Source organism: Phyllobates terribilis, unplaced genomic scaffold, assembly GCF_046119375.1.
Source record: "Phyllobates terribilis strain yellow unplaced genomic scaffold, ASM4611937v1 Scaffold_7__3_contigs__length_470593459, whole genome shotgun sequence".
NCBI classification, from domain to species: Eukaryota; Metazoa; Chordata; class Amphibia; order Anura; family Dendrobatidae; genus Phyllobates; species Phyllobates terribilis.
Window position 1 is genome coordinate 308,706,865 of NW_027362767.1, and position 26,263 is coordinate 308,733,127.

At 47.6% G+C, this 26,263-nt stretch overlaps 1 protein-coding gene across 5 annotated transcripts in view; it reads right to left on the reverse strand.

The window, feature by feature from the left end:
* The window catches only part of TENM1 (teneurin transmembrane protein 1), a 1,319,062-nt gene that overhangs the window by 516,399 nt on the left and 776,400 nt on the right, over positions 1 to 26,263 (reverse strand). For all 5 annotated transcript variants that reach the window (XM_073641092.1, XM_073641091.1, XM_073641090.1 and 2 more), the window contains one exon: positions 23,743 to 23,981. In XM_073641092.1, the coding sequence (XP_073497193.1) occupies positions 23,743 to 23,981 (239 nt within the window). The remainder of the gene's footprint in view (positions 1 to 23,742; positions 23,982 to 26,263) is intronic.

The window sequence follows — 26,263 nt, forward strand, 5'->3', positions numbered from 1 at the left end:
CGAGATGACAGGCTGGACCGCAGCAGAACGCTGCCATCAAGCCTGTCATCCCGCAGACACTGAGAAGCGCAGGCTTGCTTGCGCTGCTCAGCGTCTCTCTGTGACGACATCCAGAGGAGCCGAGTTCATGTCCAATGAACTCGGCTCACCTCATGCACATCACTGACAGCGTGGGAGAATTCTCCTGCACTCAGCACTTCAGCGTGAGAATTTTCCCACGCTGTCAGTGACGTGCAGGAGGTGAGCTGAGTTCATTGGACATGACCTCGGCTCATCTGGATGCCGTCACAGCGAGACAGTGAGGAGCGCAAGCATGCCTGCGCTTCTCAGTGTCTGCGGGATGACAGGCTGGATGGCAGCGTTCTGCTGCGGTCCAGCCAGTCATCTCGATGTAGCAGAGCTGAAGCTGTCGTGGGAACCATGGAAAGGTAAGGATGAGGTTGGTTTATTATTTTTCTTTTATTGCAGGAGATCGTTGGCTTCAGCTGGAATGGGTGTGATGGTAAGTATGGTTTAATTTAGAACAATAAAGAATTGTGTCTTTATTTCAATTAAAGGACTTTATTCTGGGTGTTGTGTTTTTTTTAAATACTTTACTAGAAATTCATGGCGGTCATGTCTAATACTGGCGTGACCCCATGAATTTTGGGCTTGGGGCCAGCTGATAATACCAAGCTGGCCCTAACCCCTTTATTACCCAGTGAGCCACCGCACCAGGGCCCTGGATGAGTTGGGTACAGCGCCAGAAGATGGCGCTTCTATGAACGCGCCATTTTCCGGGGTGGCTGCGGACTGCAATTTGTAGCGGGGGGGGGCCCAGAAAGCTTGGGCCTCCCTGCGCTGCAGATTCCAGCCCCCAGCTGCCTAGTTGTACCTGGCTGGACACAAAAATAGGGCGAAGCCCCACTTCAATTTTTTTTAATTATTTCATGAAATTCATGAAATAATTAAGAAAAAAAGGGCTTCCCTATATTGTTGTGTCCGGCCAGGTACAAATAGGCAGCTGGTGGATGGGGGCAGCCCGTTCCTGCCTGCTGTACCTGGCTGGACACAAATATAGTGCGAAGCCCCACTTCAATTTTTTTAAATTATTTCAGGAAATTCATGAAATAATTTAAAAAAAATTGACGTGGGGCTTCGCACTATATTTGTGTCCAGCCAGGTACAACTAGGCAGCTGGGGGCTGGAATCCGCAGCGCAGGGAGGCCCAAGCTTTCTGGGCCACCCCCGCTGCAAATTGCAGTCCGTAGCCACCCCGGAAAATTCTCACACTGAAGAGCTGAGTGCAGGAGAATTCTCCCACGCTGTCAGTGACGTGCAGGAGGTGAGCTGAGTTCATTGGACATGAGCTCACCTTATGCACGTCACTGACAGCGTGGGAGAATTCTCCTGCACTCACCGCTTCAGCGTGAGAATTTTCCCACGCTGTCAGTGACGTGCATGAGGTGAGCCGAGTTCATTGGACATGAACTCGGCTCATCTGGATGTCGTCACAGAGAGACGCTGAGCAGCGCAAGCAAGCCTGCGCTTCTCAGTGTCTGCGGGATGAGAGGCTGGATGGCAGCGTTCTGCTGCGGTCCAGCCTGTCATCTCGATGTAGCAGAGCTGAAGCTGTCGTGGGAACCATGGAAAGGTAAGGATGAGGTTGCTTTATTATTTTTCTTTTATTGCAGGAGATCGTTGGCTTCAGCTGGAATGGGCGTGACGGTAAGTATGGTTTAATTTAGAACAATAAAGGATTGTGTCTTTATTTCAATTAAAGGACTTTATTCTGGGTGTTTGTGTTTTTTTAACTTTGACTATGGGGTTAGTAATGGGGGTGTCTTATAGACGCCTCTCCATTACTAACCTGGGCTTGATGTCAGCTGGCATTATAAGCTGACATCAACCCCAACCCTATTACCCCCTGCCACCGCACCAGGGCAGCGTGGAAGAGCGAGGCTAAGTGCCAGAATTGGCGCATCCTATGAATGCGCCATTTCTGGGGCGGCTGACGGCTGGTGTTTCTAGCCTGGGAGGGGGCCAATATTCATGGCTCCCTTCCTGGGCTATTAATATCAGCCCCCAGCTGTCTGCCTAGCCTTTGCTAGCTATTAAATTAGGGGGGACCCCACGTCATTTTTTTGGGGGGGTCCCCCATTTTAATAGCTAGTAAAGGCTATGTATTCAGCTGGGGGCTGATATTAGTAGCCTGGGAAGCTCCGTGGGTATTACCCCCTTCCCAGGCTTCAAACATCTGCCCCAGCCGTCTGCTTAACCTCCGCTAGAGCCTAAAATTAAGGGGAACCCCACGCCAATTTTTTTAATAATAAATCCTTTATTTTAATACTAAATGACAAGTACAGTAAGCAGCACTGTCACTGTACTTCATATATATGTGACTGACATGTTTCTATCTATCTAATCTATGTGTGATTCTCTATTCTTTCTATTCTAAATTGTCGGGTACCGCTGCTGAATTGCCGGCCGGCTTTTTTAAAGAGACGGTGCATGAAAACACTATTATTTTTTTTGATAAATCCTTTACGCTAAATGACAAGTACAGTAAGCAGCACTTTCACTGTACTTCGTATATATGTGACTGACATGTTTCTATCTATTTAATCTATGTGTGATACTCTATTCTTTCGGTTCTAAATTGTCGGGTACCGGTGTATGCCGCTGCTGAATTGCCGGCTTTTCATGTTTCACTGTGAGCACTGTTCCCATCGATTTGGGCAATCACTGTAATGCCACAACCACCATGGCTGTGGCATTACAGTGAGTGGCAGACAATCCCTGCATAATTGGTGCTCTAAATAGCGCCAGACATGCAGGACACGCTTTTGGTGCACGAACAGTTATCGAACATAACCTCGAACAGCCGAATTTTTTGCAAATCGTTCGGGTTCGTCGAACAACTCGAACACCGCCCAAAACAGCTCGAATTTGAGATTGGCGAACAGTTCTAGTCGAACACCGCTCATCTCTAGTGTGCATGTGCCATGGAAGATTTACAGACCGAATACTTGTGGTTTAATGGCCTGATAATTCTGCAGTGGGAATTGGCAGCATATAGGTCTGGCCAAAAGTTTGAACACCTGTTCATGCAATGGTTTTAATTGTTAATATTAGAGTATTCACATTGTAAATTCAGACTGAAGACAGCAAAACCATGAAGAAGCATATATGGAAGCAAGGAGCAAAGAAACCTTATATGGCACACATATGACCAGAATACGTGTTAAACCATAGTTTTATCAAAGTACAACCCTTTTACTCTGATGACAGCTTTACACCCCCTTGGAATTTTCTCATTCAGCTTCATCAGGTAATCATCTGGAATCACTTTACAACAGTCTTTATTGAGTTCCAAGAGATGCTCTGGTTGGCTAATTTGCCTTCACTTTGTGGTCCAACTCATCCCAAAGCATCTCAACTGAGTTGAGGTTGGGTGATTGTGAAGGTCATGTCAAATCACGCAGCACTCCATCTCTCTGCTTCTTGGTCACATACCTCTTACATAGCCTGCAGGTGTGTTTTGGATCATGGTCTTGTTACAACACAACTGATGATCCCACTAAGAGCAGACTTGATGGGACCATTGCAGAATGCCGAGGTGGCTGTGATTGATAAATGTGCCCTGAATTTGGAAGTAATCCTCATCAATGTCACTAGCAAAGTACCCCCACACCATCCCATTTCTCTCTCCATGCTTCACAGTGGGCAGCAGGGTAGGTCTGGCCTGGCGGGAAATCGGGAAATTTCCCGGTGGGCCCCGACATGAGAGTGAGAGAATTGGTGGTGGGGGCCCTTTAAAAGTGTGAGCCTTTTAAAAGCGCGGCAGAATCAAATGTAGCGTCGCGCGCACGGCACATTCATTGGTGACAGCGGGCCTGCGGTGACGTGCATGCGGCATACTTACCACGTGACTCTCTGACACTAAGAGGATGGATTCTGTGGCAGACTGTGGTGTCAGGTGACATTGAAGGTGCTCTCGTCTGGCCTCTGATACGCCGCGGCCGCGCTCTGCAGTGCTTTCTCTCTGCTCCGGGGCCGTCCTATGATACGCCGGAGCCACAGAACCCGACGTCTCCCTCTGCTCTCCCTGCTCCAGGGCTTCTCATACGGTTCCATCCCGGCTCCATATCTGTTCTGGCCTGCTCCCCCGTAGTAATACCGGCTCCCGACCAGGTGGTGGCACCGGAGCACCGCCCCCTTCTCTCCTGCTTTGACTCTGGGCTTTTTAATACCGGCTCCGGGGCTGGATATGTGGAATGTGGCCTGGCCTGGAATTGGAAACAAGGCTGCAGGCCTACAGCTCTCACTGCTTCAATTTCATGTCAAGAGCACCGTGCCAAATTTTTATGGGTGAGGTGTGTGTGTGTGTGTGTGTGTGTGTATATATATATATATATATATATATGCATGTGTGTACAGTTTGTGTATATGCCTGCATGTGTGTGTATGCCTGCATGCGCGTGTGTGTGTATGCCTGCATATGACGCGCCCCTGGGCCTGTGTCGCGCTGCGTTGCGCACGCGGGAGCTTACCCGGAGCCGGATCTGTTGAGGGTTGTAGTCTCGTGGCGGTGACCCGGTCCGTGCCCAGGGAGTCAAACTGGACGGCAGTCTATTAGCGGTAGATGTAGTACGACTACGCCACCCGTTGAATGCAGCTTATGGAGCTGCCGCTGCAGGACAGTCCACTGAGGCCGGTGGATGGATGGTGCAGCGGGGATGGTATAACCCCCAACGGGAGGGGTATGGCCTCAGGGCAGCCGACGTGGATGATGGGGGTAGCAGGAACCACTCAGAGACGGTGCCGTGTAATTCAGGGTCTTTACTGGTAACAACGATAAACCCTCCTGGAGTACTTGCTAGCGAACGGGGCCTGGTCAGTCCTTGAGCAGATGGGATCTCCCCTGGCCAGGCGGAGTTGTAGGCCTCCCAAACTGACTGTACTCTTCTGGCTACCTTGCTAGAAGCGGATATAAGTAGCCCACGTCCCTGAGTGTACCGTGTGGTGCTCACCCGTATGGCCGGTGACTCGGGGCCTTCTAATGGCTTCCGCTCCACGATGGCGGTGCTGGTCCCACGCGTGTGACCGTGCCTTCGGGTTTCTGGGCCTGAGGACCTGAAATCCCCTGCCGGTCGGCTTCTGCTGCTGGGTAAGAGTTAGTCCCCACAGCCTCGGACGCCGGGTCCGGTAAGAAATCTTCTCAGTCAGGGCGAGCTCTGCAGCTGCCAGCCCCTGACTTGTAGTAGTATTGCTCCCACTGAGCTTCTGCTGTTTCTTCCTATGCTGCTTCTCTGTCTCTACTCTCCTTGACTGACTAACCCTGCTTCAGCCCTGGGTTTATATAGGGGAAGTTCTTCCCCTCCCAAGACTGAGCAGGAGGTGTGGCATGCACAGGATCCCTGACCAAAGGACCTCCCACCTGCTCTCAGACATAACATTACATTACTGTGGAAACCAGACCCCTGGGGTGCCACATTCCCCCCTAGTAAAATTTAGTACTCCGGGACTAAACATATTTTAGAAAAACATAACAAGATATAAACAATAATAATACAATAAGAAACACATAAAGGTGGTCACGGCATGTCCGTAACCGGGTGCAGTCTTTGAAGAAAGCAAGGTGTCCATTTCACCAAAACAGGGAGACGTAACCAGGTAGGGGTCTGTCCTACCCCGAGTCCTTAACAGTCTCTAGTCCATCCTGGGTTACGCTCCAACTATGTACAAGGATTCCCGGTAATCCACCAAGGATTCCTAAAAGTAACTGGAAACACAAAATTATACACAAGCAACAATACACAGGTAAACATAAATAAAACAATTTATACACTTCAAATCCTCCAGCGTGCGGGTAACTGGCCTCTAGTGGCCCTAGTGGACCTACGGAGCTGACTGTCTGGCCCTGAACTACAGGGTGTAGGAGCTGTCAAGGGTAAACTGGGCAGCTGTCTACCGGCTCTTTGTCTCACTAGGGGTACGGCAGGCTCACTATAAGCAGAGGGTTGATCCTCCTGTTCTGCTTGTGTGGAGTCTTCTGCCTCCTGGACCGGCTGTTCTTCCAGCTCTACCTGTTGCTCCGTAGGTGCTTGGGATGCTGGTTGGAGGAAGGTGAGTACGGGTACCACAACTGCACCATTGACTTGAGTCCAAGACCGAGGGAAGTCCCCGAGCACAGTACTAACCATATCTTCCCTTTCCTCTATGGGTCGATGGTCTTCTTGTTCCTCTTCAGGGTTCCTCAGTTGTTCGGGACACTTCTTCAGGTGGTCCCGGGATACAATGGCTGTGGTTTCCCCTCCGTCTTTACTGATGGTACAAACCTTCGGGTTCTCGTGGCTTGAGGGCAGTACGGTGTACGGGTCCTTCTCCCACTGGTCGTCCAACTTGTGGAGCCGTCTCTTCCTCTTCAAGACCTGCTCTCCGGGTACCAGGGGAACAGCGGGAGCATACTGGTTGTAAGTTTTCTCTTGTCTTTCCCTAGCCTGACAGAGACTTCGCTCCACGCTCTCCTGTACTCTCCGGTACTGCTGCTGCCTCTCTGTGTCCCAGTCTGTTTCTGGTGAAGTGTCCTCGGGTGTCAGGACTCCCATTTCCAGGTCAACAGGTAACTTACCAGGTCTTGCCCTCATTAGGTAAGCCGGGGTACAGTTGGTGGAACCTACCGGGATGTGGTTGTATAGGTCCACCAGATCGGGCAACTTCTCAGGCCACAGATTGCGTTCTTCCAGGGGCAACGTTTTTAGAAGATCCATTACCACCTGGTTCATTTTCTCACAAAGTCCATTAGTTTGCGGATGGTAGGGTGTCGTCCTTATCTTCCGCCAGCCATACAGATTGCAGAATTCCTGGAAGACCTCCGCTTCAAAGGCAGGTCCCTGGTCCGTCAGCACTTGGTCCGGGTACCCGTGTGGACGGCAAAAGTGCTGCTGGAAGGCTCTAGCTGCTGTTTGAGCCGTTAAGTCCTTGACGGGGACGACAACCAGAAACCGGGAGTAATGATCCACGATGGTTAACGCGTAGACGTAGCCACTTCTGCTTGGGGTCAGTTTTACATGATCCAAGGCTACCAGTTCCAACGGTTGCCGGGTGACGATGGACTGCAGGGGAGTCTTCTGGCTGGCGCGGTCCTTCCTTCTCAGGTTGCACGGGCCACAGTCTCTGCACCACTTCTCAATGGTTCCCCTCATGCCTACCCAGTGGAATCGCTCGCGCAGCAGGAACTCCAGCTTCTTCCACCCGAAGTGTCCAGCTCCATCGTGGTATGCCTCCATCACCATGGCTGCGTCCCTCCGTGGCACCACTACTTGCCAGAGTAGTTCATGCGTCCGGGAGTTAACCATTCTGCGGCACAACTTCCCCTTGTAAAGGAACAGTCGACTCTTCTCTGCCCATAGTTGTTTGGCTTCCTCCGGAGCGTCTGGTTCAAGGCAAGCCTCCGGGCGAGTCAGCATCTCCTTCACCAGTCGGACGGCAGGGTCGCTGTCTTGCGTTTCCGCCCAGTTGTAGTGAGGTAAGGGGTTCAACGTAACAGCCTGCTTACTCCTTACCCGGTGGGAATACTGGATAGTCCCATGACGGTGGAACGCAGGGAGTTCAACTTCTTCCAGTCCCTCCGGATCTTCTCCTTCGTCCGGCAGGTTGGGCATCCTGGACAGGGCATCCGCGTTGGTATTGGAGCGTCCGGCCCGGTATTTGATTGTGAACTCATAGTTGGACAGACGGGCCATCCACCTCTGCTCCAGGGCACCGAGTCTTGCCGTGTCCAGGTGTGTCAACGGGTTGTTATCCGTGTACACGGTGAACCGGGAAGAAACGAGGTAATGCTTAAAGCGCTCGGTGACTGCCCATACTACGGCCAGGAACTCTAGCTTAAATGAGCTGTAATTCTCGGGGTTCCTTTCAGTGGGTCGCAGTTTTCGGCTGGCGTAGGCGATTACTCGTTCCTTCCCCTGCTGGATCTGGGACAGTACGGCTCCTAGCCCGATGTTACTGGCGTCGGTGTAGAGGATAAAGGGCTGGCTATAATCCGGGTACGCCAGGATTTCGTCCCCCGTGAGGGCCATCTTCAGCTGGCGGAAGGACTCTTCTTCCAGCTCCTCCCCATTTGAAGGGCGGCTTCTGGTTCTTGGCCTTCCGGGACTGGCCTATCAGGAGGTCCTGCATAGGTGCTGCCTTTTTGGTGAAACCGGGAATAAACCTTCGGTAGTAGCCTACCAACCCGAGGAACTGCCGCACTTCTTTTACGCTGGAGGGGCTTGGCCATTCCTTAATTGCGGTGATCTTATCAGGGTCGGGAGCCACTCCGTCAGCGCTCACCACGTGTCCCAGGTACTGCACCTTTGGTTTCAGGAGGTGACACTTGGAGGGTTTCACCTTTAGGCCGTAACTCGCCAGAGCCTCGAACACTTCCGCCAGGTGTTTCAGGTGGTCCTCATACGTCTTGGAATATACGATGACATCGTCCAGGTACAACAGGACCGTCTCGAAGTTTCTGTGGCCCAGACAACACTCCATTAGTCGTTGGAAGGTTCCTGGTGCGTTGCAGAGTCCGAACGGCATGCAGGTGAACTCGCTAAGTCCCATCGGGGTGGTGAATGCGGTCTTCTCCCGGTCCGCCTCTGCTACAGGAACCTGCCAGTACCCGCTAGTGAGATACAAGGTAGAGAAGAAGTTAGCAGATCTTAAAGCAGCCAATGACTCCTCTATCCTTGGCAAGGGGTACGCATCCTTGTGTGTGATACGGTTGATTTTCCGGTAATCTACACACATCCTCATGGTGTTGTCTTTTTTTCTGACTAAGACTAGTGGAGCTGCCCAGGGGCTACAGCTATCCCTGATCACCCCAGCCTCCTTCATGTCTCTAAGCATCCCCTTGGCGTGTTGGTAGTGGGCAGGGGGTACGGGTCGATACCTCTCTTTTATAGGAGGATGGTCTCCCGTGGGGATGTGGTGTTCTACCCCCTTGACTCGCCCGAAGTCTAACGGGTGTTTACTGAACACTCTCTCGTACTCCTGAACCACCCGATAGACTCCTTGTTTCTGGTGTGCGGGAGTGGAGTCAGTACCCAGATGTAGTTGCTGACACCAGTCCTCCATGTTTTTCTTAGAGCCGTTACCTTCCTCCGGGTGAGATGGAGGCAAGGGTTCCACAGATTGTATAGAATTTTGGTTAATGGTATATAATTTGGCTAGCGTGGCATACCGGGGCAGGTACACTTCCCTCTCCCCGATATTTATTATGCGAACGGGCACCCTCCCATGGCGTACATCAACCACCCCCCGTGCTGTCAAAATGGTGGGCCTACTGTCCGAGTAAACTGGTTCTACCATTGCCTGGTAATCTCTACCTCTCAGACCAATAGCTGCCCAGCACCAAATCATCATTTCACTTTTTGGGGGCATGGCAATAGGAAAAGGGTCACACATTCTTACGCTACCAATCTCACCGCCGGAGAGTTCCACCTGTTGCCGTCGCATCAGTGCCCGGATCTCTTTCTGGAGCACCCGCTGCTCGCCGGAGCTGGAGTTCTTGGCAACCTGCTGTAAAAGGAAAATCACCTCTGCAAGACAATTTTCAATTACATTAGTTCCTAGAGTTATTTTTGGGTGACTCTCATGTTTGTCAATATCTACAATGATCAGTCCCTGTGCTGCCAGTTCGACTCTACCGATTTTGATGGTCACCTCTTTAAATCCGATCTGTGGCACGGGCTGGCCATTGCTGGCGATGATACTCAAGTCGTCGTCAGGGTAGCGGGTAATATCCGAGTCATTCCAGTACTGCTTAAAGAGCACGTACGGGATGGTGGTGACCTGTGTCCCGGTGTCCAGTAGGGCACTCATGGGAATGCCATCCAGTACCACAGGCAAGACTGGACGTCCTCCCACATATCTGTCGCGCCAGTTCGATGGGCCTGGTGATCTTTTTCCTGGGGGTTGGCCCTCTACCCCAGGTTGTGCCCGTTTAAAGAACAGTACTTTGCCATATGTCCGGGTTGATTGCAGCGGCGGCAGATGGGTCGTCCGTCCTCGCTGTATCAGTCACTGGGTCTTCCTCTGGCCGGTGGGGTCCTCCTTGGTCGACGCCACGGGATGTCCTCCGGTCCGGATGCCAGCTGGATCTTCCCTGGGGTGGAAGCCTGTAAAGACTGCACAGTTCGGGTTAGCGCAGCAACGCTCTTAGCTAGCTCTTGGACCTGATGGTGTAGGTCTGGAGCCGGGTCATTGTCCAAAGCCTGCGCATCAGCTCCCACAGGCCCTGCCGACAAGGGCGCCGCCTCCTGGTGGTAAGTGATAGCAGGGCGCCTGTGGGTCACAACGCCACCCGGTGCCGGTTCTCGAAGCACCCGGATGGCTCTGTCCTTGAACTGTGCAAAGCCCAGATGGGGATCCTGTAAGGCCATTGCCCGCAACTGGGTTCGGTGGGTATTACAATACAGTCCCTCTATAAACTGTTCGGTCAACAGCCTGTCCTCGTTTCCCACTCCGTCAGGGTCGGTCTGCTTAATGGCCCTCAGGGCCTCTTGTAGGTTTAGTGCATAGTCCCTTATACTCTCATGCGCTCGCTGCTTGCACCCGTAGAATCTAAGCTTAATCTCGGCTGAGGTGCGGGTATCAAAGGTGTCCTTCAGCCGGGTTAGTATCCCTGCGACAGTCTTCCTCCCAGGTGGCCAGGATTTTACTTCCCTTTTGGCTGCCCCGGTTAGTTGGGCCACCAGGATGCTCACTTTTTGCTCTTCTGTGACGGGGTACACCTGGAAGAAGCTATCCAGCTTTTCTCTAAAGTCATGCAGGGTATGTGACTCCCCTGAGTACTGGGGTAGCCAAGCTGCTCCCGGGATATAGGGCATGGTGAACGGCATAACTGCAGCAGCGGTAGCGCTGGCGGGGGTTGAGGCAGTGAAGCTCTCCTCCGTATCCGACATCTTCCTCCCCCCTAGTGGACCGTGGCCTACCTTGCGATGATCCTCTTCCGTAGGCCGCGGCTCCGCAGTGGATCGTCAGGGTTGAGGACCTTCCGTCGCGCTCCTGTGACGTCGGCGTCTGCTGGGCTCCTTCCAGGACCTTACGCAACGTCCGGACGTGAGGCGGGGCTTCAGTTCTCGCGCGCTTTCGGAGTCCACGCCCCTCTTCTTCCCGCGCGGCGTCCTCAAGATGGCGTCCAATGGCGGGAAAACTCCACGGATGGCGGGAAGAAGGCAGAAGATGGCGCCGGATGGCGGGAAACTTCACCGATGGCGGGAAGAAGGCTGAAGATGGCGCCGGATGGCGGGAATCTTCACCACAGGTAAGTTTGAAAAGTCTCTTTTTCAGGCACGCAGTACCCGGTGGTTGCGGGCACGAAATCCTGCCGACTACGCCAAAGTTGATGCGCCCCTGGGCCTGTGTCGCGCTGCGTTGCGCACGAGGGAGCTTACCCGGAGCCGGATCTGTTGAGGGTTGTAGTCTCGTGGCGGTGACCCGGTCCGTGCCCAGGGAGTCAAACTGGACGGCAGTCTATTAGCGGTAGATGTAGTACGACTACGCCACCCGTTGAATGCAGCTTATGGAGCTGCCGCTGCAGGACAGTCCGCTGAGGCCGGTGGATGGATGGTGCAGCGGGGATGGTATAACCCCCAACGGGAGGGGTATGGCCTCAGGGCAGCCAACGTGGATGATGGGGGTAGCAGGAACCACTCAGAGACGGTGCGGTGTAATTCAGGGTCTTTACTGGTAACAACGATAAACCCTCCCGGAGTACTTGCTAGCGAACGGGGCCTGGTCAGTCCTTGAGCAGATGGGATCTCCCCTGGCCAGGCGGAGTTGTAGGCCTCCCAAACTGACTGTACTCTTCTGGCTACCTTGCTAGAAGCGGATATAAGTAGCCCACGTCCCTGAGTGTACCGTGTGGTGCTCACCCGTATGGCCGGTGACTCGGGGCCTTCTAATGGCTTCCGCTCCACGATGGCGGTGCTGGTCCCACGCGTGTGACCGTGCCTTCGGGTTTCTGGGCCTGAGGACCTGAAATCCCCTGCCGGTCGGCTTCTGCTGCTGGGTAAGAGTTAGTCCCCACAGCCTCGGACGCCGGGTCCGGTAAGAAATCTTCTCAGTCAGGGCGAGCTCTGCAGCTGCCAGCCCCTGACTTGTAGTAGTATTGCTCCCACTGAGCTTCTGCTGTTTCTTCCTATGCTGCTTCTCTGTCTCTACTCTCCTTGACTGACTAACCCTGCTTCAGCCCCGGGTTTATATAGGGGAAGTTCTTCCCCTCCCAAGACTGAGCAGGAGGTGTGGCATGCACAGGATCCCTGACAAAAGGACCTCCCACCTGCTCTCAGACATAACATTACATTACTGTGGAAACCAGACCCCTGGGGTGCCACACATACATGCGTGTGTGTGTATATGCCTGCATACATGCGTGTGTGTGTATATGCCTGCATACATGCGTGTGTGTGTGTATATGCCTGCATACATGCGTGTGTGTGTATATGCCTGCATACATGCATGTGTGTGTATATGCCTGCATACATGCGTGTGTGTGTGTGTATATGCCTGCATACATGCATGTATGTGTATATGCCTGCATACAAGCTTGTGTGTGTATGCCTGCATACATGCATGTGTGTGTATATGCCTGCATACATGCATGTGTGTGTGTATATGTGTGTGTGTATATGTGTGTGTGTATGCCTGCATGTGTGTGTGTGTGTGTATATGCCTGCATACATGCGTGTGTGTGTGTGTATATGCCTGCATACATGCGTGTGTGTGTATATGCCTGCATACATGCGTGTGTGTGTATATGCCTGCATACATGCGTGTGTGTGTGTATATGCCTGCATACATGCGTGTGTGTGTGTATATGCCTGCATACATGCGTGTGTGTGTGTGTATATGCCTGCATACATGCGTGTGTGTGTATATGCCTGCATACATGCGTGTGTGTGTGTGTATATGCCTGCATACATGCGTGTGTGTGTATATGCCTGCATACATGCGTGTGTGTGTGTATATGCCTGCATACATGCGTGTGTGTGTGTGTATATGCCTGCATACATGCGTGTGTGTGTGTGTATATGCCTGCATACATGCGTGTGTGTGTGTATATGCCTGCATGCGTGTGTGTGTGTAAATGCCAGCATGCATGCATGTGTGTGTATATGCCTGCATGCGTGTGTGTGTGTATATGCCTGCATGTGTGTATATGCCTGCATGCGTGTGTGTGTGTGTGTATATGCCTGCATGCGTGTGTGTGTATATGCCTGCATGTGTGTGTGTATGCCTGCATGCGTGTGTGTGTATGCCTGCATGCGTGTGTGTGTATGCCTGCATGCGTGTGTGTGTGTATGCCTGCATGCGTGTGTGTGTATGCCTGCATGCGTGTGTGTGTGTATGCCTGCATGCATGTGTGTGTGTATATATACATGCATGTGTGTACAGTGTGTGTGTATATGCATGCATGTGTGTGTACAGTGTGTGTACTGTATATGCCTGCATGTGTTTGTGTGTATATGTGTCTTCACACGTGTGTGCGTACTTCCCTGCGTGTCTGCATTTTTGTGTGTGATTGAGTGTGTCTGAGCATGACTGCGTGTGCATTTCTGTGTGTGCTTGCCTGCGTGTGTACGTGTCCCCATTTCTGTGAGTATGTGTATCTGTGTGGGTATATTAGGGCTCTTTCACATGTCCTGATATTTACGGGACTGGAGATATCCATGTCCACCTGTGTGTCATCCGTGTGACACGTACCGGCGCTTGGGAATCAGTGTACAGTTAGCGCTGTTCCCAAGAGCCGGGTGCTGAGTGCTGCCCTCATCATAGATCCCTGCCGGTGCTGCGATCAGCAGCAGCAGGGTCAATGATGAGAGTAGTAGTCTACTCCCTCCGTGTCCAACTGTAAAAATAGGAATAAAATAAAAGAATCCTTATACTCACCTCTCCTAAGCGTCACCCGCTGTAATCCGTGTGAGCGCTCACTCCGAGGAGAATGACTCCTGCAGCGAGCGGGCCCCGGAGCTGCGCTCAGTGATTGACAGGGCACCCCTTGTTGAGCGCAGCTCCAGGGCCCACTCGCTGCAGGAGTCGTTCTCCTCGGCGTGAGCACTTGCACGGATTACAGCGGGTGATGCTTAGGAGAGGTGAGTATAAGGATTTTTATTTTATTCCTATTTTTACAGTTGGACACGGTGGGAGTAGACTACTACTCTCATCATTGACCCTGCTGCTGCTGATCGCAGCGCCGGCAGGGATCTATGATGAGAGCAGCGTTCAGCACCCGTTGCTTGGGAAGAGCGCTGTCATCAGTGTGCAGAACGTTTTGCGGGAGGTGCAGCAGGTAAAAACATTCATTTGAATGGGTCTACCTGTACCAATGTCTCTGGTACGTGTGGAAACTGTCACCGCATGTACTGACGTGTGAAAGAGCCCTTAGTATGTGTCTGTGTGCGCTTGTGTTCGTGTGTGTAAGAGCGCTTCTGCATGTCTGTGTGGTCTTCCGAAGATTTATTATATTTGGGGAGAGAGGGGAGAGAAATTTTAGGAGACAGAATGGGGAGATGTGTGAAAAAACAGTATGGTGAACCAGAGGAGGGGTGGGAATGAGCGCAGGAACAGAATGGGGAAGGGGGATGTGTGAGGAAACAGTATGAAGAGTGGGGGAATAGTGTGAGGAGACAGTATGGAGGGAGAAAAATGTGAGGTGACAGCACAGAGACTAGGTAGTGTGGGGGAAGGTATAGAGATGCGGCAGTATGGGGGAAACAGTGTGAGGGCACAGAATGGGGGGAACAGTATGCTGAGGAGGGGAAGTGTGATGAAGGGGCACAGTATAGAGACTGGGCAGTATAGGGGGGACACAGTGTGAGAGGATAATGTGAAGAGGGTGCCCAGTATGGTAAGGAGAGGACAGTGTGGAGAGCAGGTACCATAAGAGGGGTAGAGTGTATGTCATGTTTTGTGCAGGGAGCATTGTAAGAGTTAGGTTTATTCAGGTACTCAGTGTAGATATTTTTATTCAGGAGCATTATAATGACACTGCTATCTTTAAGGGCATCGTGTCGGGATGTGCTGCAGAAGACCGGAGAAGATGGAAGTCTGCAGAGACGAGCTGTGGATGAGAAAAGTCATCATGGAGACTGGACAAGAGGAAGAAAAGAAAGAGAACAACTCTAATCAGAGAAGACGTCTCAGGTAAGATACCTGGATGTAAATGTTCATTTGTGATACTGCCTGCGTCTCATCAGTACTGTGGTTCCTGTATGGTCCGCAGTCTGATGATGACTGATAACTCCCAGTATCTCTATTGTTAATTACATACTGGGAGTTGTAGGTTTATGCGATACAAAGATATATGGGGCTGACCTGACATTACAAATGATGGTGGTTCAGATGATGTATTCATGTACTGATGTGTTTGTGCACGTCTGCGTTACTGGAATAATATGTATTTTTGTAAGATGCGTGTATGTAACTGTGCATTGTGGTGTGTAATAACATTCATATGCTTGAGGCACCTTTACTAAATCTATTAGGTATCTTTCACGTGTGTTAGGGAATTCCATTTGTCTTTCCACATTTAGGAACAGACAAGTGAAATTTGCTAACCTTGTCATAACTGTCACCATTGGGATGTGCTTGTATGGAGCGGGTTCAGGAGCTGAGCCTGCTCCATACCGGGCAGATGTCGGCTGTGTTACATAGCCGGCATCTGCCTGTAACAGCAGTGATCAGAGCTCGCCTTGATTGCTGCTGTTTTGAGTATTTAAGTGCCCTTGTCAATCACTGACAGCGGCATTTAGATAGCACAATGGCCGGTGCATGCAGTCACCTGTTCCCTTCAGCCCCCTGTGACGCAGTTGCAGGTTGCTGATGGGTTGCCAGTAGTGCTGAGTGAGCGTGGTCGGATAAGAGACATTACAGTCACCGCGAACTACAAAGTGAGCGTGCTGCAATAACTTCCGGCACCTTGATTGCGATACTTCCATGGAGCCCAACCTCAGGCTGAGCTTCATTGAATGACTAACATGGCAGCCGTACCTGGCAACTAGTGCTGAGTGAGTGTGGTCGGATAAGGTGTGATCCCAGCATGCTCGGGTGTTATCCGAGTATCTTGTAGTGCTCTGCTAATATGCTTGAGTCCCTGCGGTAACATGTTTTGCGGCGGTAGACAGAAGCAACACATGCAGGGATTACCTAACAAACCGGCAATTCCTGCATGTGTTGCGTCTGTCTACCACCGCAAAACATGCTACCCTGGGGATTCAAGCATAGTAGCACTACAAGATACTGGGATAACACCCGAGCATGCTGGGATAACACCTTATCCGACCACGCTCGCTCAGCACTAATTGCCAGGTGCTGCTGCCATGTTAGTCATTCAATGAAGCTCAGCCTGAGGTTGGGCTCCATGGAAGTGTCACAATCAAGGTGCCGGACGTTATTGCAGCACGCTCACTTTGTAGTTTGCGGTGACTGTAATGTCTCCCTCCTTGCACCGATCCTATGACAGGAAGCGAGTGGCAGTAGGGAGAATAAAATGTAATTTTCTCCGAGTAGCCAATGCTTTTCCAATAAGCCGTCTAACCAGGCTTTAAACCCTATTTACCTGCAGATTACCCCTATATCTGCAGATAAATAGCGTTTTTCAAGGTGACAAGTTACCATTAAAGGGACTCTGGCAGTACGGAATGACTGTCCGAAGAAAGTCCTGCCGCTCAGTGCTTCACAGTGCAGCCAATCATGTAACTATAGTGCATTATAGAAAAGCATAACAAGTAATAAAACCGTTTATGGTGGGCTGTAGTGTGGGCCCCTAGAGTCAGTTCTCCTGGTGGGCCCTAGGCACCCCAGTCCGACCCTGGTGGGCAGCACACATGTAGGTACTATCTGTTCACCTTTAGTGCTTCTCACAAAGATATGGCAGTAGATTAAAAAAAAATCTTCCATTTTGACTAATCTGACCACATGTATTTCTTGCCTTCAATCTGAATTTACAATGAGCAAAAGAACAAGGAAAACTATTGCAAAAACAGATGTGTTCAAACTTTTGACCAGCGCAATACTGTATATTAAGGTTGTGCCTAAATCAGTATTAGGGTGCTCTCACATCAGCGTTTAAACTCGGCGAGTGCAATATGAAAAAAAACTCACATTGCACTCGCTACAATGTTAGTCAATTAGTCAGTGCTCATCTGGGAATGTTACCTCACCTGGAATTGGAGTGAGGAATCTCCTGTTTCCTGTGATGCCATGTCAGATTCTCCCACTGTTCCGAATTTTGGAAATTGACAAGTGGGTGGTTCTTGCTGTACTGATGCACAGTTTCTGTGCATGCTACCAGCTCTCCCTTAAGACCCAGCTTCTCCCTGTATCTATATATACAGCCGGGTGTATATACATGTACACACACTGCTGTATACCCTGTGTAATGTATATACACCCTGCTGTATTCCCTTTGTAATAGGAATACAATGACATCTCTCCCCATCCTTCAATCCATCTCATCCGTCCTTTGATCCATACATCCAATCATCCATGACAGTGAGGGGATTAGTGGATAATTTTTCTTGTCAGGGCATTACTTCTATTCCCTGCAGAATTCTATGCAGGATATAGTGCTGATGTTATGTGTGACACATGGAGTGGGAGGGGTTTAGGCGGAGTAACAGGTCTGTGCTCACTGCTGGCTTGCAGCCTAGCACAAGTAATGGTGTGAAATGGTGTAGCAAGAAGGGAGCAGAGGATTCTGAGGACTGTGAGAGCAGAGCTGGTGTCAAGGCACAAGAAGCAAGTCAGAAAAACATAAAACAACATTAAACTTGTCAGAAAAGGTATGTGAGGGACATTGTCCTTAAGTATTTATGACAAAACCAGTAACTAAATCAGTGTATTGGACAACCTTTTTAAATTTGTGAAAAATAACTCCTCTGAAAATCAAATTTCTTGGGGAAATCTACGCAAAACAGGCGATGCCATGTCAGATTCTCCCACTGTTCCGAATTTTGGAAATTGACAAGTGGGTGGTTCTTGCTGTACTGATGCACAGTTTCTGTGCATGCTACCAGCTCTCCCTTAAGACCCAGCTTCTCCCTGTATCTATATATACAGCTGGGTGTATATACATGTACACACACTGCTGTATACCCTGTGTAATGTATATACACCCTGCTGTATTCCCTTTGTAATAGGAATACAATGACATCTCTCCCCATCCTTCAATCCATCTCATCCGTCCTTTGATCCATACATCCAATCATCCATGACAGTGAGGGGATTAGTGGATAATTTTTCTTGTCAGGGCATTACTTCTATTCCCTGCAGAATTCTATGCAGGATATAGTGCTGATGTTATGTGTGACACATGGAGTGGGAGGGGTTTAGGCGGAGTAACAGGTCTGTGCTCACTGCTGGCTTGCAGCCTAGCACAAGTAATGGTGTGAAATGGTGTAGCAAGAAGGGAGCAGAGGATTTTGAGGACTGTGAGAGCAGAGCTGGTGTCAAGGCACAAGAAGCAAGTCAGAAAAACATATACCTTTTCTGCCAAGTTTAATGTTGTTTTATGAGGGACATTGTCCTTAAGTATTTATGACAAAACCAGTAACTAAATCAGTGTATTGGACAACCTTTTTAAATTTGTGAAAAATAACTCCTCTGAAAATCAAATTTCTTGGGGAAATCTACGCAAAACAGGCGAATTCTAAGTATGCCTGATGCACTCATCCCTAATACTGAGTGCTGGATGGAGTACTGACACACATACACAGCTAGGCCCTATTCTCGTGATGGTTAGATAGTGTGCTGCGATAGAACAGATAATTGAAAGTGAAAATGAGCAGCAAATTAAGAAGAGGCACAGAAAGGTAGAAAAGCCATGGTGATGATTTCCATAACAAGCACAGGCCATTCTTTTTGGCACTTTCTGAGTCTGTCATTATTACACTCTATTATACAGGGACCAATTGTACGCAGGATGTTGATTGAAGGTGTACGTCTGACTGCTAGAAATATAATAATAATGTTTCAGCTTCAAGAGATTTAATGATATGCTATATTAAGCACTAATTAAAATGTCGAACAAAGCTACCTCTGACACATTTATTTTCTGACTTCTCCCACTCAATAATTCTTATAATATTTGGTGCAGGGAAAAATAAAATGGATGCCCTTATTAACGGAGCTTTAATACTCCCAGGCCTCTTATCACTGTGGGCAGCCTGTTTACCGTCCATTTTAACAATCCTGCTGGGTCCTGGTAATTCCTGTACAAATTGAGATGTAAATGGATCAGTATGAATAATACCAAGTGGATATGATTTTAATCAAAAGACCTAAAGACATCTAATTAGTCTCCATTTCCTTTGCTAAAGGTTAAATTGGCTCCACATGACAAATTGGTCTGTGATCGTGCAGCCTCAATGACACTGCTTTGTTCGGCCCATGTAAATTAGAACACGTGATGAATGTATCACATTGCTGGGTGCAATGATAGCCCTTGAAGAAAACAGATATTTCACTGATACCATAAATCTGCAGAGTTCAAATACTTAATTATTAAACAAACTCTGACTGAATTATTAGATTAGAAAACTCCACTTACTGGAAATGACCAATACCCTTAGATGCTAATCGGCACTGGTCCGGTCTATTGGGTGTTGCGGGTCTGTGTTCGGTGACTCCTCTCTCCTCACAGTCGCTGGCCCTCCTGTTTTGATGGACGTGAATGACGTCTCCTATGTCATTCACTCAGCACAGCAAATCTAGAATCTGTGCAGTTAAAACACAGTCCTGCTCTGTCTCCCTTCACTCGTCCATCCTGAAGGCAGAGGAAAGATTTGTAATGTCCATGCGCCGGTGATGGTTTCACTTGTCATCAGCTCCTTCAGGGGGGCAGAGTGAAGCATGCTTTGTGTGGGTCTCTGCTTCAACTGCACAGACTTGAGATTTTCAGTGCTGGGTGGATGAATTAGAAGACATCATGCACATCCATCAAAGAAGGAAGGCTGATCATCGCAAGGAGAGAGGACGCACAGTGCACAGACCTGCGACACCCATCAGACTGGATCGTGCCGATTAGCATATGGAGCTGGAGAATTAAAAAATATATATATTTTCATGTATCTGCCAGGGAGGGGGGCTTATATACACAATGCTGGAGTGATATGTAAGAAGATGTAAAGGTGGTGCTTTTAGTTTGTTAATATGGGGACAGTTTGTATCTCTTTTATCCATCTTGTTATGAGCTCCCTCTCGGTCGACCACACTGCACAGGGTAAAATGACCTCTGACTGGCACCATGGTTGGCGGTGGGTGGTCGTTTAATAGCCTATTTACACAGGCTGACCTGGTTCAAGATGTTCACTGAGAGATAAGTAATAAATCATCATTCAGTGCACATACGCTGTCATTGTTCTTGGCAGCCCAAGTCATGCTTACAAACAAACAGATCATTTCACCCAACAAACAAGTGTTTTGCTAATTCATCTGGTGATTAGTAGCCTGTTTAGTAATGCTCATCTGTAATAATCGTGCAGTGTAAATAGATGTTTCATATGCTGTACATGTTATAAGAAATAGAAACTAACAGATCCATTCTTAATCAATTGGATCCATAAAGATCTATGAGGATCCTTTTCTAAACAAAATGTCCATCATGAATCCAGTAAAATCAAAAGTCCTGATGTCAAAATAAGCAGAGCCTAATGTCATGAACCTGCATTGACAAGGCCCAAACCTCTGTTCTAAGATACAGATAATGGCAATAATAATACATTCGGTCATTCCATACCATTACAGCCACACAATCAATAATCATGAAGTTTTCAGGAGACATCAGCAAAAATCTCAAATTTTGACAGGTCCAGACTTGTATTCATTCCAACCACCCTACCCTCACTACAAAAAAGGGTCCATAGACTCCACGCAAACACAAGAGCGAGCTAATATCTCGGAGAGCAAGCTAATGACATACAGGTATGGCAGCTCAAGCATCCCCATAATGCCCTGCAAGGAGCTATCACAGCTAGTCTAATATATGAAAGCAGGCCAAGGAGCACCATTTTCAGCTTCTACTGTGTAAGGATAGGAGGTCACGGTGCACAGCTCATTCCAACTAGGGATACGAAAAGGCCATGATATATAATGAAGATCTGTAGTTGTATAGTCATTCATTGTGACAGTGAATTGAATAATCTGGGATACACTACAGTAACACCTTAACAGCATTTTATTCTTCTTCACATGCTGCAAACTAGAAGGGGAATATTAAACCATAGAGTGCTAATTTTGCTACTAAAACAAAATTCTGAATCCAAGGCTTGTGTGTCACAGAAAGTGTGTTTCCTGCAATGTAAGATAGGAAAGCCATTTTTTTACATCTATAAGACAAATCTCCACTGCTGCCACCACCACCGCTTACCCTCAGTTTACACCTAGCCAGATAGATTGAACTCACTGAGTTCACCACAGTTCTGTAGCCCAATCTCGCTGCATCGACTCATTCTCCTTTGCTCTTTAACGTGAGCGGTCATCTCAAGCCACCGCTCATGGTAATGAGCAGATGTCACACAGATGGATTACATCGTGGGACACTATGGATTCCTCCAATTTTGAACAGGTGAGGGATATATTTTTTTTTATTTTACACTTGTTGTAGGCAGCAGGGGCTGAATACAACTCTCAACATTGTCCCCTGCTGGCGCTGATCTTAGCACAAGCAGGGGACAATGATGAGAGCTGCCTCCAGCACATGGAGCCGTGAAACAGGGGGCACACGGTTGCCACAATATCAAGATGTGTGAAAGAGGCCTTAGGAGACTTCAGAATGTTGCACACATATTTTTCAGGTAATCAACCCCTTACTGACAGGGCTATTAGTCATTTTTTTTCTCCCCCGGTGAAAAAAACTCAGAAATTTGGAAAAACAAATTTGCCTGTGTCGCTATTTTCCGACACAGTTTAAATTTTAGGGATATGCGGCTGTGTGAGGACTTATTTTTTGTGCCCTGAGCTGATGTTTTTACTGATACCATTTTGGGGTAAATACGATGTTTTGATCACCTCCTATTGCATTTTATTGCAGTATTGTTGCAGCCAAAAAAGACATCTTTGGTGTTTTGATTTTCCTTGTTATGTTGTTTACCGATTGGATTAATTTTTGCTATATTGTTAGAGCTCGGACTTTTACGAACACAGCGATACTAAATATGAGTATTTTTATTGTTTTATTTTTAATGAGGCAAAAGGGGGTTATTTGAACTTGTGTTTTTTTATTTTTTCTGTTTTTTTTTTTTTACTGTAATTATTACTCTCCTGAGGGGACTTGAAGCTGCAATTGTCCAATTGCTTGTGCTATATAAATAGCAGGGCATAAGAATTGCTATGTATATAGAAAATCATGATCTCCTATGAACACCATCAGCAGAAACCCGACTGTCATGGCAACCGATATGCTCCCCGTGATCACGTCACTAGTGTGCCAATAGGCACTTGGTATGACGCACATCCTGCTGATGCATGTTAAATGTCACTGTCAGAGATTGACAGTGGGATTTAACAGGTTAAAAGCCATGGGCAGAGCTTCACACTAGTGACTGTTAAAGGCATATCATGGCTTTATAAATCGTCCATCATGTGCAGGGAAAAAAGAGGGTCCGACATGCAAGCCCACATCCAAATCAGGGAGTCGGCATATGACGTACCAGTATGTCATACATTATGTCGGTAAGGGGTTAAAAGCTCTTTATTAAGATTTGTGGCAAAATTTTTTGATGTGCATCTAATTTTTCAGCAAATTTGAATTTCAAATGATCAGTTCATCTCTGGTTGTGACCATCACCTCTTTGTTATCCGCTTCCAGCTTTTTAATAAACGTGTTATCTGTTTCTGCATTCCTTTCGATTGTAATGATTATGATCTCTGCAGAACAGGAAATGTCAACCTATTGTAAGGCTAAGTGACTAGGATGAAAAAAAAACGGCAAAATTTCAAGGTTAAATTAAAATAGATAATGTGGAAAATTAAAAAAAAAACAAGAAACAAAACGCATCACTAAACTTTACAAAATGAGTTAAACATTGTTTAAATCAATCTGTTATTTTCTAACAATTCATTCCCTTTTGCATGGCGATGACCTTCAATTGGTAAAAAAAATCATTTTGTTTCGAGCTTTGAACATAAATGTTATCTGTAGATAAATGCTAATTTCCTGTTCAGATGTATTGTAGGTTATAAACCACTGATATTGTCACTGAGTCATCAGATATATATAACTAAAGCCAGATGGGATATATTACTTGGCTGCACAAATGTCATTGTTTGTGAATGACAATGCAGATATTCGCCAGCCGCCCCATGTTCCATGGATGTTTTCAGGTTTCGAAGATGTGTCCCTGGAAATGTTCTTGTTTTTCATTGCTGACCTGCTGTAAAATAAATTTCCTATTCTGCGTGTCATTTGGATCTTTACCATCTATTCACATCCTCTTTGTCATAGAAGTTATTATAATTGACAACAAATTAAATGTAACACACAATATAACTCAGTATTGTATATCCAGTTAGCCCTTGGAAACAGACTATTGATTGACTTCAATTCAGTAGCTTAACCGACGTCTGTCCATGAATAATATTTTAAATCGTTAGCAACTTTACAAGTGCAAAAAGTAGCCTGAAAAAGTTTAGTTTTACTGTCTGACTTCTTGGATACACATTTAATTATATTGCACATATAAAAAGGTAAAAATTTAGGACAGAGAACAGAACTCTTACCGATAACATACGCTAGCAGCAGTGCTAGTGTTACTGTAATTGCTGTAGCACTCAAGGCCGTACATTTCCAGTTACAACACCGGTATGATTTGTTAAATGTGAAGGCAGGCCGGGAGAAGGTGCTCCTGGGCAGAGGTCTCGGAGGTGGTGAATAGACTGTATTTGAAGTTAGAGGGTAGTTCTGGCTGGCAGCACTGAAGATTGGAGACGTACCAGATCCGTGCTTGAATAGGAAATGCCTGCAAGAATAAAAAAGTCTCAAAATGATATAAACATCATCAGTATGCAGCGAGCAGCCACAATAACATTAGCCAGCTCTACTTCACCGTGATTTCCTTTGTTACAACACCTTTTATGAACTTCATTTGCAACATACACAAGGTACTTAGTCGTTGAGTACTGTACGACCTCGAAAAGGCAATGAATTTGGCATTAAGAAAAAGCACATATGTTTTATGAATAATAGAAGTAAAAGAGGCACATTTAAAGAAATAACTGATGTCTGACAACACACCATTACTTTTTTTTTAGGAGAAAATTACAAAGTTCCGAAGAAAGATCTGCTCATGTCTCTACAGAAAACTGAACAGACAAAAATGAATGTGCATTAAAACTAGAGACAAGCGGATCTATTCGTAGAGGATTTAAATTTCCTGAAATTTGCGGTTTCAAGTGAATTCGAACACTTTGACATTCAATTCATGATTTGCACAAGCAAAAAACTTGCTTGGCACTATTCCCCACATTACTGTAGCATCAATGAGTGGGCTAATGTCAGTTTGTGTGGCCATATGGGCTTCCCTAAAATGCCCTTCAAGTGTGACATTCCTTGTGCATTTGTGGTCAGTACCTGGGTCATCACAGATCGGTGGTTTCCAGTAGACCACAGTCGGGCACAAGACTGGTAGTTTATAAGGCAAACTTGGCTTCCATTTGCAGGTTCCACTGGGTAAGTGGTATGTATATGCATATACAGTACAGACCAAAAGTTTGGACGCACCTTCTCATTTAAAGATTTTTCTGTATTTTCATGACTATGAAAATTGTACATTCACACTGAAGGCATCAAAACTATGAATTAACACATGTGGAATTATATACTTAACAAAAAAGTGTGAAACAACTGAAAATATGTCTGATATTCTAGGTTCTTCAAAGTAGCCACCTTTTGCTTTGATGACTGCTTTGCACACTCTTGGTATTCTCTTGATGAGCTTCAAGTGGTAGTCACCGGAAATGGTTTTCACTTCACAGGTGTGCCCTGTCAGGTTTAATAAGTGGGATTTCTTGCCTTATAAATGGGGTTGGGACCATCAGTTGTGTTGTGCAGAAGTCTGGTGGATACACAGCTGATAGTCTTACTGAATAGACTGTTAGAATTTGTATTATGGCAAGAAAAAAGCAGCTAAGTAAAGAAAAACAAGTGGCCATCATTACTTTAAGAAATGAAGGTCAGTCAGTCCGAAAAATTGGGCAAACTTTGAAAGTGTCCCCAAGTGCAGTTGCAAAAACCATCAAGCGCTACAAAGAAACTGGCTCACATGAGAACCGCCCCAGGAAAGGAAGACCAAGAGTCACCTCTGCTTCTGAGGATAAGTTTATCCAAGTCACCAGCCTCAGAAATCGCAGGTTAACAGAAGCTCAGATTAGAGATCAGGTCAATTCCACACAGAGTTCTAGCATCAGACACATCTCTTCAACAACTGTTAAGAGGAGACTTTGTGCAGCAGGCCTTCATGGTAAAATAGCTGCTAGGAAACCACTGCTAAGGACCGGCAACAAGCAGAAGAGACTTGTTTGGGCTAAAGAACACAAGGAATGGACATTAGACCAGTGGAAATCTGTGCTTTGGTCTGATGAGTCCAAATTTGAGATCTTTGGTTCCAACCACCGTGTCTTTATGCGACGCAGAAAAGGTGAACGGATGGACTCTACATGCCTGGTTCCCACCTTGAAGCATGGAGGAGGAGGTGTGATGGTGTGGGGGTGCTTTGCTGGTGACACTGTTGGGGATTTATTCAAAATTGAAGGCATACTGAACCAGCGTGGCTACCACAGCATCTTGCAGCGGCATGCTATTCCATCCGGTTTGCGTTTAGTTGGACCATCATTTATTTTTCAACAAGACAATGACCCCAAATACAGCTCCAGGCTGTGTAAGGGCTATTTGACCAAGAAGGAGAGTGATGGGGTGCTACGCCAGATGACCTGGCCTCCATAGTCACCAGACCTGAACCCAAACGAGATGGTTTGGGGTGAGCTGGACCGTAGAGTGAAGGCAAAAGGGCCAACAAGTGCTAAGCATCTCTGGGAACTCCTTCAAAATTGTTGGAAGACCATTTTCGGTGACTACCACTGGAAGCTCATGAAGAGAATGCCAAGAGTGTGCAAAGCAGTCATCAAAGCAAAAGGTGGCTACTTTGAAGAACCTAGAATATAAGACATATTTTCAGCTGTTTCACACTTTTTTTGTTAAGTATATAATTCCACATGTGTTAATTCATAGTTTTGATGCCTTCAG